Below are 15,412 nucleotides of genomic sequence, written 5' to 3'. Positions count from 1 at the left end.
AAATATTTACAGGTGGAAGAAAGGATGACATGGTGATAATGATAGTGTAAGAAGGGCTCAGGAATGCTAATTGGCAATAAGTGATTGGCCTTTGATAAGGACAGTAATTGTTCCTGCCATTCACTGAACAAAATACATTCATACCTCAGGCAACTCTCATTTTATTGTTCATTTATTTGTCTGCCAGCACTAGGACTTGAACTCAGGGCTTCCCACTCTCACTCAGGTGTTTTTCCCCTCAAGGTTGGTGCTCTGCCACTTGAGTCACACCTCCACTTCCTGCTTGTTTGCTGCTTCATTAGAGATAAGAGTTTCACCTGGACTTTTCTGCCTGGATTGGCTTCAAACAGGGATCTGGAGCCACCAATGCAAGCTTGCAGCTCTTGTTTTAGCAACAAGGAAATCGAGGCTCAGAGAGACAGTAAGTAACTTGTTCAAGGTTACCCAAGAAATGAAAATGGAAGATCTGAAAGGCTACCCTGATGTGCTTTGGTGTCACAGCCAGGGTATTTCCCCACCCCATCCCCCCCAGGTTTGCAATGAGAGCTCCAGGAATGGGAGAGAAAGAAATGAGAGAAGAATGGTCCCTGCCAGGTCCTCTGAAGCAAAGATAATTCTACTTCCTTCCTGGGCCTGAAATTTTCTTTTCTGTCTGATTTATTCATCAAACCACAGAGTTGGTTCTATATTTTACCCAGCTGGCTTTTGGAACCACATAAATCTTCCCTGTATGAAAGAACCCAGGAAGAACAGCTTGCAGTCCTTTCTCCCCAGGAATACAGATGTGCAAAGTCAGTTATAAATAAAAAGAAGCGCTCCAAGAGGCAGGGTATGTGGCGCTGGGAATGTGGCTCAGTAATAGAGTGCTTGCCTAGCATGCATGAAGTCCTGGGTTTAGTTCCTCAGCACCACATAAACAGAAAAAGCCAGAAGTGGCACTGTGGCTCAAGTGTTAGAGTGCTAATTTTGAGCAAAAGAAGCTCAGGGACAGTGCCCAGGCCCTGAGTTCAAGCCTCAGGACTGGCAAAAATAAATAAGCAAATAAATAAATAGGGGAGGATGGGAAGGGGAAACAAAGGAGGAGACTAGAATGCTTGATAAGAAATGTACTTATCTTGCCCATGTAATTGTAACTCCTCTGTACAGTATTTTCACAATTAAAAAAAAAATTTAGTTGGACCAGGTGCCAGTGCCTCATACCTGTAATCCTAGCTACTCAGGAGGTTACGATCTGAGGATCATGGTTCAAAGCCATCCAAAAAACTGGATGTGGTGCCGTGGCTCAAAGTGGTAGAGCTTGAAACAGTTGAGAGACAGCGCCCAGGCCGAGTTCAAGCCTATGACAAAAACAAAATAAGTAAATAAAAATTTAAAAAATTTAGTTGGTTGCCAATGGCTTATGTCCATGCAATCTTAGCTACTCGGGAAGCTAAGATCTGAAAATACCAGTTCAAAGCCAGCCTGGGAAGGAAAGTCCATGATACTCTTTTTTTTTTTTTCCAGTCATGGGGCCTGAACTCTGGGCCTGGACACTGTCCCTCAGCTCTTCAGCTCAAGGCTAGTACTCTATCACTTGAGCCACAGCACCACTTCTGGCCTTTTCTGCTTATGTGGTGCTGAGGAATCAAACCCAGGGCCTCATGTATGCAAGGCAAGCACTCTACCACTGAGCCACTTTCCCAGCATGAGACTCTTATCTCTAACTACCAAAAAAGTCAGAAGTGAACCTATGTCTTAAGTGTTGGAGTGCAAGCCTTAAGAAAAAAAGCCTAGGGATGGTGCCAAGATCTTGAGTTCAAGCCCCAGGTCTGGCACCAAACAACAACAACAACAAAATCTTTTAATACCAGTGTAACTGGTTTTTATTTCTCTTAGGGATGATGAAGGGAACCTGTGGCACTTCAACTTCTTTCAAGCAAGATAAAACCTTCTTCCTTTGCCCTTTTAACCAGGGCATAAAGGATAATTATGGGCTGTGGAGATTCTCTTCTTCCCTTAAAACAACAAAAGCAAGCCCAGAGCCATTTCCCACTTTAGGTCACTGCCAACAGAAGAGACGGATGCCTTAGACTCTCCAAGTAAATCTTTCCCCCTGTTGTGCCCTTTGGGCACCCATTTAGTGTACTGGGCAGGTGATCTGTGGCATTTTGCAGATGCCAAAGGAGAACTGAGTTTCTTAGAACCCTAATGAACCCAAGTGAATGTCAGGAAGTTTTCAGAAAAGGTGGTAGCCAGGGGATTAAAAGAAACATTCATTATGAAGACTTGAAGGGTTTCCTGACTACACACTGGGCACCTCAGTGTTACTGAAAGTGTTCATAAATGTCTTTAAGAACACAGCAGAGGGCTGGGAAGGTGGCTCAGTGGTAGAGCGCTTGCCTTGCATGCCTGAGGCCCTGGGTTCCATTCCTCAGCACCACATAAGCAAAAAGAAAAAAGCCGGAAGTAGCGCTGTGGCTCAAGTGGTAGAGTGCTAGCCTTGAGCTGAAGAGCTGAGGGGCAGCGCCCAGGTCCAGAGTTCAGGCCCCATGACTGGACCCCCCCCCCCAAAAAAAAAAAAAGAACACAGCAGAAGCCAAGCACTGGTGACTCACACTTGTAATTCCAGCTACTCAGGAGGCTGAGATTTGAAGATCCTGGTTTGGAGCCAGTCTGAGCAGAAAAGTTCATGAGAGACTCTTTTCCCCAATTAAACACAAACCTTGGGGGAAAAAAAAAAGGCCAAGTGAGTGCCAATAGCTCAGGCCTATGATGCTAGCTACTCAGGAGGCTGAGATCTGAGTATTGTGGTTTGAAAGCAGCCTGGGCAAGAAAGACTGGGAGATTCCAATGAACTACCAAAAGTTGGAAGCGGAGCTGTGGCTCAAGTAGGAGAACTCTAGACTTGAGCAAAGAGGCTCATGGACAGTGCCCAGGCCCTGAATTCAAGCACCCGGACAGGCACAGGAAAAAAAAAAAAAAAAGCCAAGTCACAAGCTCCAGTACCAATGCACACACACACAAACACACACACACACACACAAATACACACACACCAATACACTAAATCACTGAATTTCTGAATCCTGTTCTTTTTTTTTGGGGGGGGGAGGGGGTGGTTCGGTCATGGGCCTGAACTCTGGTCTGGGCTCTGTCCCTCAGCTCTTCAGCTGAAGGCTAGCGCTCTACCACTTGAGCCACAGCGCCACTTCCGGCTTTTTTTTCCTGCTTATGTGGTGCTGGGTTTGCCCAGGGCCTCATGCATGCAAGGCAAGCGCTCTACCACTGAGTCACCTTCCCAGCCCTGAATCCTGTTATGCAATTTCTCCCCTCGTTTACAAAATTGCTACTGAACCTTCTCAATTTGGCACACACCTCAGTTTTCCAGGCAAGGAGGAAGGAAAAGAAAGAGAGCCCACAGGCTCCCAGTTGAGGATTCTCTATTGAGCCCTCTGTGCCTATAACTTCCCCTCCGGTGTGGGTCTGAAGTGCATTCTTGTGTTCTTGTGGCTTCATGAGAATCTGGAAGCTGAGCATTTGGGGGCTTGAATCTAGCCTTAAACTCCCACTTGGCTTTCTCATTCAGGCTAGTGCTCTATCACTTGAGCCACACACCGCAGCTTGTTGGTTCATCTCTTGGACTTTTCTGCACTGGCTGGCTTCAAACCACCTTCCTCCCATCTTTCAGAGTAGCTAGGATTACAGTTACTGCCTGGCTGAAATAGTATTTTATTGATTTCTGTCATTCTTTTGTTGTTGTTGGTCGTGGGGCTTGAACTCTGGGCCTGGACACTGTCCCTCAGCTCTTCACCTCAAGCATAGTGCTCTACCACTTGAGTCACAGTACCACTTCCAGTTTTCTAGTGGTTTATTGTAAATAAAGAGTCTCACAGACTTTCCTGCCTGGGCTGGCTTTGAACTGTAATCGTAAGATGTCAGCCTCCTGAGTAGCTAGGATTACAGGCATGAGCCACCAGTGCCCGGCTTCTCTGTTATTCTTTCACCTTTTTGTTGTTGATGCCCAGCTCTCTTCTTTCTTCCCTCTTCTCCTTGTTTCTTTCTCTTCCTCTTAAGAGACAGGGTCATATTGTGTTCCCTAGGCTGGTTTGACTCAAGCAATCCTTCTGCTTGTCTTCAAGTAATGGAGACTAGGGGTTGGGAATGTGGCTTAGAGGTAGAGTGCTTGTCTAGCATGAATGAAGCCCTAGGTTTGATTCCTTCATACCACACAAACAGAAAAAGTCAGAAGTGGCCCTGTGGCTCAAGTGGTAGAATGCTAGCCTTGAGCAAAAGCTCAAGGACAGGGCTCAGGCCCTGAGTTCAAGCCCCAGGATGGGCAAAAAGAAAAAACAAAAACAAGTAACTGACACTACACATATGATACCATGTCTGGCTGGGCCCCATTCTCAAATTACCACTTTCAACAGTGGGGCCCAAATAGAAAAAGGAAAGAAAAAAAAAAAGAGATAAAAAGTTAAAACCACTTGGAGCTGGGAAGGTGGCTCAGTGGTGGAGTGCTTGCCTAGCATGCATGAGGCCATGGGTTTGATTCCTCAGCCCCACATAAACAAAAAAAGCTGAAAGTGGTGCTGTGGCTCTAAGCACTAGAATGCTACCCTTGAGCTGAAGAGCTGAGGAACAGAGCCCAGGCCCAGAGTTCAAGCTCAATGGCCGGGGAGGGGGGAGGGGGAGTTAAACTACTATCAGTGTCCCTATTGACTCTACTACTAATCCTTACATCTCTAGAACCTGGAACAAGGAGCATAGAGGAGGAAGTTTTACTTTGTAATTTGGGGAATTTTGTAATTTGTCTCCTGCCTATGTGAGGAGTTGGCTTAAGTTTCTCCTGTTAATATTTTTGCAGTACAAGGGGTAGTGAATTCATAGAGAGAGGCTCTGGGTTCAATCTCCAGTACTAGACAAAAAAATAAAAGCTGAAAGAAAATGAAATGCTTCCTTGTTCTTGCCTGGGGACCTCTCTTTCGCAAGCAAACGGACCCTCTTTGCACCACAACCGCCTAACTGAAGCCTCAGATCTCGCTGTAGGTTCAGAGATTCAGGGTAGGCCCCTGGGCCTGTTGGTGAGTGTGTGTGTGGGAGGGGGTGGGGTGGAAAGGGAGGGGGAGGAGGGGGGTGTGTGGAAGGGAGAAGGGTGGCGGGGAAGGGCAATGCCAATGAGGGTTCTGGGGCTTAAACTTAGGGCCTGGACACCGTCCATGTCCCTGAGCTTGCCACAGTACCACTTCCCGCTTTTTTGGTGGTTAACTGGACTTTTCCGGGGTGGGGTGGGGCTGGCTTTGGACTTGGATCCTCAGATTTCAGCCTCCTGAGAGTAGCTAGGATTTACAAGCAGGAGCCACTAGTGCTTGCCTAGGCCTGGGTTTTTGTTTTCTTCTTTTCTTTTAATGTAACATTTTGTTTTCTCGATGGAGAAGTGGCTCGGTGGCAGATGGGTGACCCAGCACGCAGGGGACTCTCGGTTCTGTCCTTAATATATTACAGCAAACAAAACCAGTAATAGTAGCCATCATTATCATCAGAATAATGTAGGCTCCTAGTAGAAAGTTTACGAAAAACCAAAACTAAAAACCTTACGGTATCTCCAGTACCCTAGGATATTCTGGCTGCCAAGCCCTCGGCCAGGTGCTACCCTTACTTTGAAATGCGTGATCTCATCCTAAAGGCTCACTTTGCACAATTTCTTCCCACCCCGCTCCCATGCAAAACCGGATGTGCCATCCATCTCGATTTTCGGCTGACCTCGGGGCGGAAGTGGCGCATGAAATACAAAGTGATCGCAGACAAGAATCTGGAATTCCTCGGCCTGGAATCCCTCGGTTTGCAGTTTAAAGTCTGGCATTCCGGGCCAGGGGTTAGGGAGGGATGCACCTGCCCACTGAAGACCCCCGGCCCTAGGGGACCTCTCGTTCCCTTCCGCCCCGACCCCGGGGCCCCACCCCAGGCTTTCGCTGCTCCCCGAACGGAACATTTCCCAGAAGAAAATACGCCCAGTTCCCGGCGCTCGCCACGCTGGACAATCCTGCCCCGCCTCCTCTGGATAACCCCGCCCCTTCTCCGCTGGGCTTCAGGACCAATGGGCACCGACATCAGTGTCGCGTCACGAGGCGCTGACCAATCGTGTGCGGCCACGACCGTAGAAAGGCTGGGTGCGGTGGGGCTGGCCGCTGGGCGGCGGCGGGGCGGTGTGGCGTGGACAGTCTGTGGCCATGGTCGTGGTGGCAGCCGCGCCGAGCTCGGCTGCTGGGGTCTCTAAAGTGTTGCTTCTGTCCGGCCGGCCCGCCGCCGCCGCCGCCGCCGGAGCCCCGGCCGGCCAGACGCTGCCGCTCATGGTGCCGGGCGAGAGAGGGGCCAGCCCGGAGGCGGCGGGCGGGGGGCCGCCCCAAGCACGCAAGCGGCAGCGCCTCACGCACCTGAGCCCGGAGGAGAAGGCGCTGAGGAGGTGGGCGAGGGCCTGGGTCGAGGTCCGGACCGGGGCGGGAAGGCCGGGCCGGCGCGTCCCGGGCTGCGCAGGCGGGCTGGCTGTCACCATTAGTCAGGATCAGAGCTGGGAGGGGGCGGGAAAGGCCCTGGGAGTTTCAGGCCCCCTTCCTGTGTGACTGCGGGCCGGCCGGCAGGCCTCTCTGGATTGGAACTTGTCGGGCCCAGGTGTTTTAAGGCACTGCCAGGTTGCAGACTTGACCCGCGGTCCTCCGGATCCGGTTTCGGGAAGCGGCGGGGGAGGGGCGGGAGAGGAGGGGTGGGAATTCCTCTGATGCAACGCGCCCGCTCTGGCCGGGGCGCCGCGGCTGCAGCCCCGCCTGACCCAGCCTGACCGAGGCTGTAGTGGTTTGGTTTTAGTGAGGGATATTTTTACCTTGGCGTTGGAAACTCCAAAGAAGGCTCCAGCTGGCCAAGTTTTCCAATGAAGATGTAAGAAAAGTTTGAGATGAGTCTACGTGGCTTGTTCCTTCTCTCCACAGGAAACTGAAAAACAGAGTCGCAGCACAGACTGCCCGAGATCGCAAGAAAGCCCGGATGAGCGAGCTGGAACAGCAAGTGGTAGATTTGGAAGAGGAGGTAAAGCTGACGGCCACGTTCTTATCCCTGCGCTGCTCTGAGTTCCTGTCCACCCCAAGGTGTTTCAGAATACAGTTCACTGAGTGACTAGAGGCTGAACTGGCCTCAGGGAAGGCCCAGTGGTAGCGCACAGTCTGTGCAGCGATGGAACCTTGGCCTTGGGTGGACCTGCCCACGATGCTCAGCTAGCAAGTGCGAAGAAATTACCAAGGACAGATAAGAAGTCATTCTTTAAACTTTAGATTCTTACTGCTTTGGCCAAAAGTTCACTAATGCCTTTTCCTTCTTTGGTTCACCTGTTATCTAATCTTAAATTGCTGCCAGCTATACATCTTGAATGTACCTGGATTAGTATTGGTATTAAGGTATAAATCATTAGCTGAGATGTTTAACATATAATCCATCATTTTTTTTTTTGTCAGTCCTGGGGCTTGTACTCAGGGCCTGGGCACTGTCGCTGAGCTTTTCTTTTTTTTTTTTTTTTGTCGGTTGTGGGGCCTGAACTCTGGGCCTGGGCGCTGTCCCTGAGCTCTTCAGCTCAAGGCTAGTGCACTATCTCTTGAGCCACAGCGCCACTTCTGGCTTTTTCTGTTTATGTGGTGCTGAGGAATCAAACCCAGGGCCTCATGCATGCAAGGCAAGCGCTCTACCATTGAGCCAACCTCCCAGCCCCCCTGAGCTTCTTTTCTTCAAGACTAGCACTCTACCACTTAAGCCACAGCCCTACGTCTGGCTTTTTTTGTTTATGTGGTATTGAGCAATCAAACCCAAGGCTTCATGCATGCTAGGCAAACACTACTACTAAGCCACATTCCTAGCCCACCAGTACTGTTTAGTTGTTACCTGACAGGTGAAGATTAGGTATTTTTAATTGGGTTTAGCATTTTGTGTGTCATTCCAGGGGCTTGAATTCAAGGTCTGAGAAATACCCCTAGGCTACTTTACCCAAGGCTAGTGTGCTCTGCTATTTGACCAACAGCCCCACTTCTGTTTGTTTTTGCTTAATTGGAGATTGTGGACTTTCCTCTGCAGACTGTCTTTGAACTGTTATCCTCACCCCATGTAGCTAGGATTACAGGCATGAACCACTAGTACCTGGCTTGGGTTTAGTTTTTTTTTTTTTTTTTTTCAGCCTAGGCTGGCTCTAAAACACAATCCTCAGTGCTCAGGCTTCTCAGTAGGTAGGATAACAGGCATGATCCACCAGTGCCCAGCTTAGGTTTAGTTTATTTACTTATTTTTTTAAAATAGGTCGCCGGGCTTGAATTCTGGGTCTGAGTGCTATCCCTCAAGGCAAGCACTCTACCATGGGAGCCACAGTGCCATTTCCAGTTTTCTGGTTGCTAACTGGAGATAAAAGTCTCACAGACTTTCTTGTCTGGGCTGGCTTTAAACAGCAATCCTCAGATCTCAGGCTCCTGAGTAGCTATGATTCTAGGTGTGAGCCACTGGCACCCAGCTAAGTTTAGTTTTTTAAAACAGGGTTTTCCTATACAGTTAAAACCCAAGATCCTCCTGCCTCAGCCTCCTGAGTGTTAGAGTTACAGGCATGCACAACCACTCTTGGCTTTTGTTTACTTATTTTTTAAACATTAAAGTTGAAAGTCAGGGAAGGAACAGACAGGAAGAGGAAGAATGATGGAAAGGGTGACTCTGATCAAGAAGCACTGAACACTAAGATGGACACATTAGACTATGATCACCTTTTACAACCTGTTGAATTTCAGAAAGTAAAAAAGATTCAAAGTCTGTATTTGAGGCACTTTAGCTTTATTTGTCAGTTGTGGGGCCTGAACTCTGGGCCTGGGCGTTCTCCCTGAGCTCTTCAGCTCACTGCTAGTGCTCTACCATTTGAGCCACAGTGCCACTTCCGGCTTTTTTCTGCTTATGTGGTGCTGAGGAATTGAACCCAGGACCTCATACATGAGCAGGCACTCTACCTCTGAGCCAATGTCCCAGCCCTAGTTTTATTTTCATAATTATGGTCTAGCTACTACCAACTATGAACAATTGCATAAGCCAAGTGTTTCAGAAGGAAACTAATTGGTGTAGAATTCTCCAAGGTAGTCTTTTTTTTGGGGGGGTAGGGAAGGGAGGTCAGCCATGGGGCTTGAACTCGAGGCAGAGGAACAGTCCTTGAGCTCTTTTGCTCAAGGCTGACACTCTACCACTTGAGCCACAGTGTCACTTCAGTTTTTCAGATAGTTATTGGAGATAGTTTCATGGACTCAGTGCTGGGCTTCCAGGTATAGAGTCTTAACTGAAAGAAACATGTTTTGTGTCACTGATGGCTCAAGCCTATAATCCTAGCTATTCAGGAGGCTGAGAGCTAGGATCATGGTTTGAAGCCGGCCTGAGAAGAAAAGTCAGACAGACTATCTCTAACTAACCAGAAAAAGCAGGAAGCATTGTGGCTTAAGTGGTAGAGTGCTCTAGCATGGAACACAAAAAACTCAGGGATATGCCGGGCGCTGGTGGCTCACGCCTGTAATCCTAGCTACTCAGGAGGCTGAGATCTGAGGATCGCGGTTCAAATCCAGCCCGGGCAGGAGAGACCGTGAGACTCCTATTTCCAATAAACCACCAGAAAACCGGAAGTGGCGCTGTAGCTCAAGTGGTAGAGCACTCGCCTTGAGCTGAAGAGCTGAGGGACAGCGCCCAGGCCCAGAGTTCAAGCCCCACGACCGACAAAAAAAAAAAAAAAAAAAAAAAAAACACAATTCAGGGATGGTGCTCATCAAGCCCAAAGTTCAAGTCCCAAGGCTAGCTAAATAAATAAATAAATAAATGATCTTTTAATAGCTTCTTGTGGATTTACTTCCAGAACCAAAAACTTTTGCTAGAAAATCAACTTTTACGAGAGAAAACTCATGGCCTTGTTATTGAGAACCAGGAGTTAAGACTGCGCTTGGGAATGGATGCGCTGGTTGCTGAAGAGGAGATGGAGACAGAGGCCAAGGTAAATGATCTTTATCTGGAGTCATATGAGAACTAGTTCCCAGGGACTAGGAAGGTGGCTCAGTGGTAGAGTGCTTGCCTTGCACGCATGAGGCCCTGGGTTCGATTCCTCAGCACCACATAAGCAAAAAGAAAAAAGACGGAAGTGGTGCTGTGGCTCAAGTGGTAGAGCGCTAGCCTTGAACTGAAGAGCTGAGGGACAGAGCCCAGGCCCAGAGTTCAGACCCCATGATGGGACCAAAAAAAAAAAAAAAAAAAAGAACTAGTTCCCAGGACAGTACACAGATTGTGTCTTCATTCTGCATCTTTGCTCAAAAATATTCCAGGGGGGGGCTGGGAAGGTAGCTCAGTGGTAGAGTGCTTGCCTTGCATGCATAAGGCCCTGAGTTCGATTCCTCAGCACCACTTAAGAAAAAGAAAAAAGCCGGAAGTGGCGCTGTGGCTCAAGTGGTAGAGTGCTAGCCTTGAGCTGAAGAGCTGAGGGACAGTGCCCAGGCCCAGAGTTCAGGCCCCACGACTGGACCAAAAAAAAAAAAAATATTCCAGGGGCTGGGAAGGTAGCTCCAAGTGTTAGAGCGCTTGCCTTGCATGCATGAGGCCCTGGGTTCCATTCCTTAGCACCACATAAGCAGGAAAAAAAAAAAAAAAGCTGGAAGTGGCGCTGTGGCTCAAGTGGTAGAGTGCTAGCCTTGAGCTAAAGAGCTGAGGGATAGTACCTGGGTCCAGAGTTCAGGCCCCACAACCGGACCCCCCCCCAAAAAAAAAAAATTCAATTTTCTTTTATTGGAAACATTTCCATGCAGGTAGGGTTTTTTTTGTTGTTGGTGGTGGTTGTGGGATATGAACTCTGGGCCTGGGTGTTATCCCAGAGCTCTTCAGCTCAAGAGGAGAGCTCTACCACTTGAGCCACAGTGCCACTTCTGGTTTTCTAGTAGAGCTGGCTTTGAACTACAATCCTCAGATCACAGCCTCCTGGCTGTGTGTGTGTGTGTGTGTGTGTGTGTGTGTGTGTGTGTCTGTGTGTGTGTCTGTGTGTGTCTGTGTCTGTGTGTGTCTGTGTCTGTGTGTGTCTGTGTGTGTCTGTGTGTCTGTGTGTGATGGGGACTGAACTCTGGGCTTGGGCATTGTCCCTCAACTCTCTCAAGGCAAGTACTCTACCACTTGAGCCACAGCACCACTTCTGGCCTTTTTTCTACTTACTTGGTGCTGAGGAATTGAACCCAGGGCCTCATGGATGCAAGGCAAGCATTCTACCACTGAGCCTACTTCCCAGCCCTGGGTGCATTCTTTAATACTCATTTTCAAGTGTAAGTACTAATAAAAAAAGTTACATGGGCCGGGCGCTGGTGGCTCACGCCTGTAATCCTAGCTACTCAGGAGGCTGAGATCTGAGGATCGCGGTTCAAAGCCAGCCCGGGCAGAAGAGACCGTGAGCCTCCTATCTCCAATAAACCACCAGAAAACCGGAAGTGGCGCTGTAGCTCAAGTGGTAGAGCGCTCGCCTTGAGCTGAAGAGCGGAGGGACAGCGCCCAAGCCCAGAGTTCAAGCCCCACGACCGACCAAAAAAAAAAAAAAAAGTTACATGGCTCACTCAGACCAAATACTGACAAATGCCAACAGCCAACAAGTTGTACCATGCAAGGATCAAGGAGAAGCAGAACACTGGAGCCAAACTCTTATTGAGTGGGAAGACAAGTTAGATTTTTTTTTTTTAAATACAAGAATCTGTGTAGTATAATCCTGGTGGTCCTCCCTCAGTTAGTCTACTGAATGCAACAATCACAGGTGCTACATGTCCAGCTGAGTTTTTAGCTTCTTGAGGGTTGAAAATCTGATCTTCCTGGCAAATGTTTTCTTGGGGACTCCCAATTCCTCATTCACCTCGGTCTTTCCTTTCAGGGGAATGGAGTGAGGCCAGTGACCGGGTCTGCTGAGTCCGCAGCACTCAGACTACGTGCACCTCTGCAGCAGGTGCAGGCCCAGTTGTCACCACCCCAGCACATCTCCCTGTGGATTCTGACAGCGTTGACTCTTCAGATACTGAGGTACAGATTATTCTGTCAGTAAAGAGCTATGACTGGTTAATTCCATCTTTAATATCTGACATCCCTCATGAGACACATGGGGAAGAAGTTAGATTTTATGGAGTTTGGGTGGAACATCAACTACATTCCTAGTTTTTTGTACTTTAGGAAAGTGACTAAGGGCCTGGTGGGTCCCGAGGCCAGTCTTCTATAATACTGATTAGCATCATGGAACCCAGGACCAAGAGGGTTTTCTGTAGACTCATATGCATTCTAACAGGTGTTTTTGCCTCTTGCAGTCTGATATCCTTTTTGGAATCCTGGACAAGTTGGACCCAGTCATGTTCTTCAAATGCCCTTCTCCAGACACTAGTCTGGGGGACCTCCCCGAGGTCTGCCAAGAAGGAGCTAGTTCCTTACCAGCCTCCCTATCTCTGTCAGTGGGGACGTCATCAGCCAAGCTGGAAGCCATTAATGAACTTATTCGTTTTGACCATGTATACACCAAGCCTCTAGTCCTAGAGATACCCTCTGAGACAGAGAACCAAACTAATGTGGTAGTAAAAATTGAGGAAGCACCTCTCAGCCCCTCAGAGAAAGATCACCCTGAATTCATTGTCTCCGTGAAGGAAGAACCTATAGAAGATGACTTCATTCCAGAGTTGGGTATTTCAGATCTACTTTCATCTGGCCACTGCCTGAAGCCATCCTCCTCCCTGCTGGATGCTTACAGTGACTGTGGATATGAGGGGTCCCCTTCCCCTTTCAGTGACATGTCCTCTCCTCTTGGTGCAAACCATTCTTGGGAGGACACTTTTGCCAATGAACTCTTCCCCCAGCTGATTAGTGTGTAAGGAACAATCCAGTTCTGTTGCCTTTGTCCTTGACTATTACATGGCCTGGAGGACAGCAGAGAAGCCTATGCTTCATTCAAAAAGCCAAAGTAGGGGGCATACAGCCCTAGAGAACTCCTGAAGTATTTGACTCCTAGTATTGTGTCCACATCCAGCAATCCAGGTTATTCAGATACTATGATTTAGAATGACAGTCTTTGAGATTACCTTCTGTCTTAAAGGTGATTGTGTACCCTGCAATACTTATAGCATCATCTTTTGACCTGTTGTCTTAAGTAGAAATGGAATTTATGAAAGACCCTTTATCATTTCTCTCCCTCTTGACATCCTAGGCTTGCCTCTTCTTTTAGATCCTTTAGTTTGTTTCTTCAAGGAGAGAAACATCTACTGAGGGGGCTCTTTTTTCCCCATGTATAGCTCAAGGAAGGATTAAGAATCTTTTGTTCAGGTGGGCACTGGTAGCTTACACCTGTAATCCTAGTTACTCAGGAGGCTAAGATGCAAGGCTCATGGTTTGAAGTCAACCTGAGCAGGAGAGTCTCTGTGAGACTCCTTATCTCCAGTTTACCAGCAAAAAGCCAGAAGTGGAGTTGTGGCTTACGTGGTAGAGTGCTAATCTTGAGCAGAAAAGCTCAGGGACAGCACTCAGGCTCTGAGTTCAAGGTCCAGGACCCACAGAAAAAAAGAATCTGTAAAGTTACAGAAATTTACTATGTAAATGCCATAGAATCTTTTCCTGCTAGTACAGCTGTCTGGAAGGTGCTTCCTCCCTTTATTTAAACTACCAGTGCAATTAAAATGTGCAACGATCATCCTTGTTCTGTGACTTCTTCTGGGTCCATGTCTTTCTCTCACTCTAGATATATCACTATCAGCTGTGGTATAATTTATCCAACTAAAGTGGGTGTGCTACCTGAAGTGACTCCTTAACTGTCTTTATTGTCTGCTTCAATTCTTGGCTGCTGTAAATGCTATATCTATAGTTTGAGCAGTCACTACTGAAATAGCTTCATCTTAAGTGACCGGTGTCTCAGCTAAAGTGGCAGAGCTAGAATCCACCCATTTAGGTTCTGTACCATTTTATAAACAGGGAAGGACACTGCTATTATGTATCAAGACTCACCATTTTCCTAGACTTTAAGAGCATTTTCTAGATTCCAACTTCCTGGTTTCATCTCAGCCACTAGGGAACATGGTAACCCTGGGCCCGTGTGTCACCACTCACTTCATCTGTACTGAGGGAATGGTCGAGAAATAGAGAGGGGTTAGGAGCATTTCATATACATCAGGCACCATCTAAATACCCAAAAGTTAACTAATCTCTAAATCTACTTCAGCCACCGGGGTGTGTGTGTGTGTTTATTGTCTGTTGTGGGGCTTGAAGAGCTACAGCCCCACTTTGGTTTTCTGGTAGTTTATTGGAGATAAGAGTTTCACTGGCTTCCTGCCTAGGCTGGCTTTGAACCGCGATCCTCAGATCTCAGCCTCCTGAGTAGCTAGGATTACAGGCATGAGCCATCGGTGCCTGGCTAGTTTTAGGTATATTTTGTAAGAGCTTCTTCCACGAAATGAATCTGGGATTGGGGTACACCTCAATGGTCCTGGCATGAAGACCTACATTCAATCTCCTAAACAGTAATCACAAAAATTCCTAAGAGACATAACTCCCAAATTAGAGACTTAATAACATCATTCTTCATGGTACATTTTTCTGTAACAAATATAACAAGAACTTACCACATTTAGAAATGGTACGAGTCATCCTATGCCCATTTAACATTTAAACACACTAATCCCCTGTTTATTAAGACGGTGCAGTGGCTCACAATGTAATTCCAACTATTTTAGGGCCAGGATCACCATTTGAAGCCAATGTGAACCATTTTAACCAACAAATAGGGTATACCCGTAGTCTGAACTATGCTGGAGGATAGGTACAAGGATCAAGTTCTAAGGCTGGCCTTAGACAAAACCAAGACCCTACAAAAAAAAGAAAAGGAAGACTATCTCTCAACAGGTGGTGGTGCTACATGCCTGTAATCCCAGGACTTAGGGAAACCAAAGAAGGAAGACAAATTTTAAGACAGCCCGGGAGTAATGTGTTTTCAAACAAGTGTTCTACGCACTGATTACTGTGAGTGGAGGTATGGCCACATGCACACTTATAGGCAAGTCAGAGCTGGTGGCTGAAGCAGAGCTAAATCCCAATGCTCGCAATGCAAGCTTGCTCAGGGTTAAGCTTCAGTGTAGTAAACATAAGGACTACCTACAACTGTGCCAGTGATTGAAAACAATCTTGCCTGACTCACTGTGAAAATTTAAGGACCAAGGCTCTACTTAGGGATTATATACAGATGTAGCTACAGATGCAATTCTACTTCTATCATAACAGCATCAGCATCTGGAGGTTGAGGCTCCAGTCATATATATTCAATATTGTATGAAAGCAGCAGCTGTGCTGCTATGTTAGCTGTGCTAACAAGGACAGGACTTAACTTGTAGAGATGATCAAGTTTCTC

General features: G+C 47.5%; 1 protein-coding gene across 1 annotated transcript; it reads left to right on the top strand.

Annotated features, from left to right (window-relative positions):
* The first annotated feature begins 6,168 nt into the window (after positions 1–6,168).
* LOC138839060 (uncharacterized) lies at positions 6,169–13,705 on the top strand. Its single transcript, XM_070038717.1, is given in 6 exon segments — positions 6,169–6,439; positions 6,960–7,056; positions 9,881–10,015; positions 11,915–11,974; positions 11,977–12,060; positions 12,339–13,705. Coding segments are annotated over 6 exon segments (1,164 nt in total). The 5' UTR covers positions 6,169–6,206; the 3' UTR covers positions 12,894–13,705.
* The last annotated feature ends 1,707 nt before the right edge of the window (positions 13,706–15,412 follow it).

Source organism: Dipodomys merriami, unplaced genomic scaffold (genome assembly GCF_024711535.1).
Source record: "Dipodomys merriami isolate MVZ:Mamm:240054 unplaced genomic scaffold, mDipMer1.0.p SCAF_2908, whole genome shotgun sequence".
NCBI classification, from domain to species: domain Eukaryota; kingdom Metazoa; phylum Chordata; class Mammalia; order Rodentia; family Heteromyidae; genus Dipodomys; species Dipodomys merriami.
The sequence above is the reverse complement of the archived record's forward strand: the minus strand, read 5'-3'. Positions and strand labels throughout refer to the sequence as shown.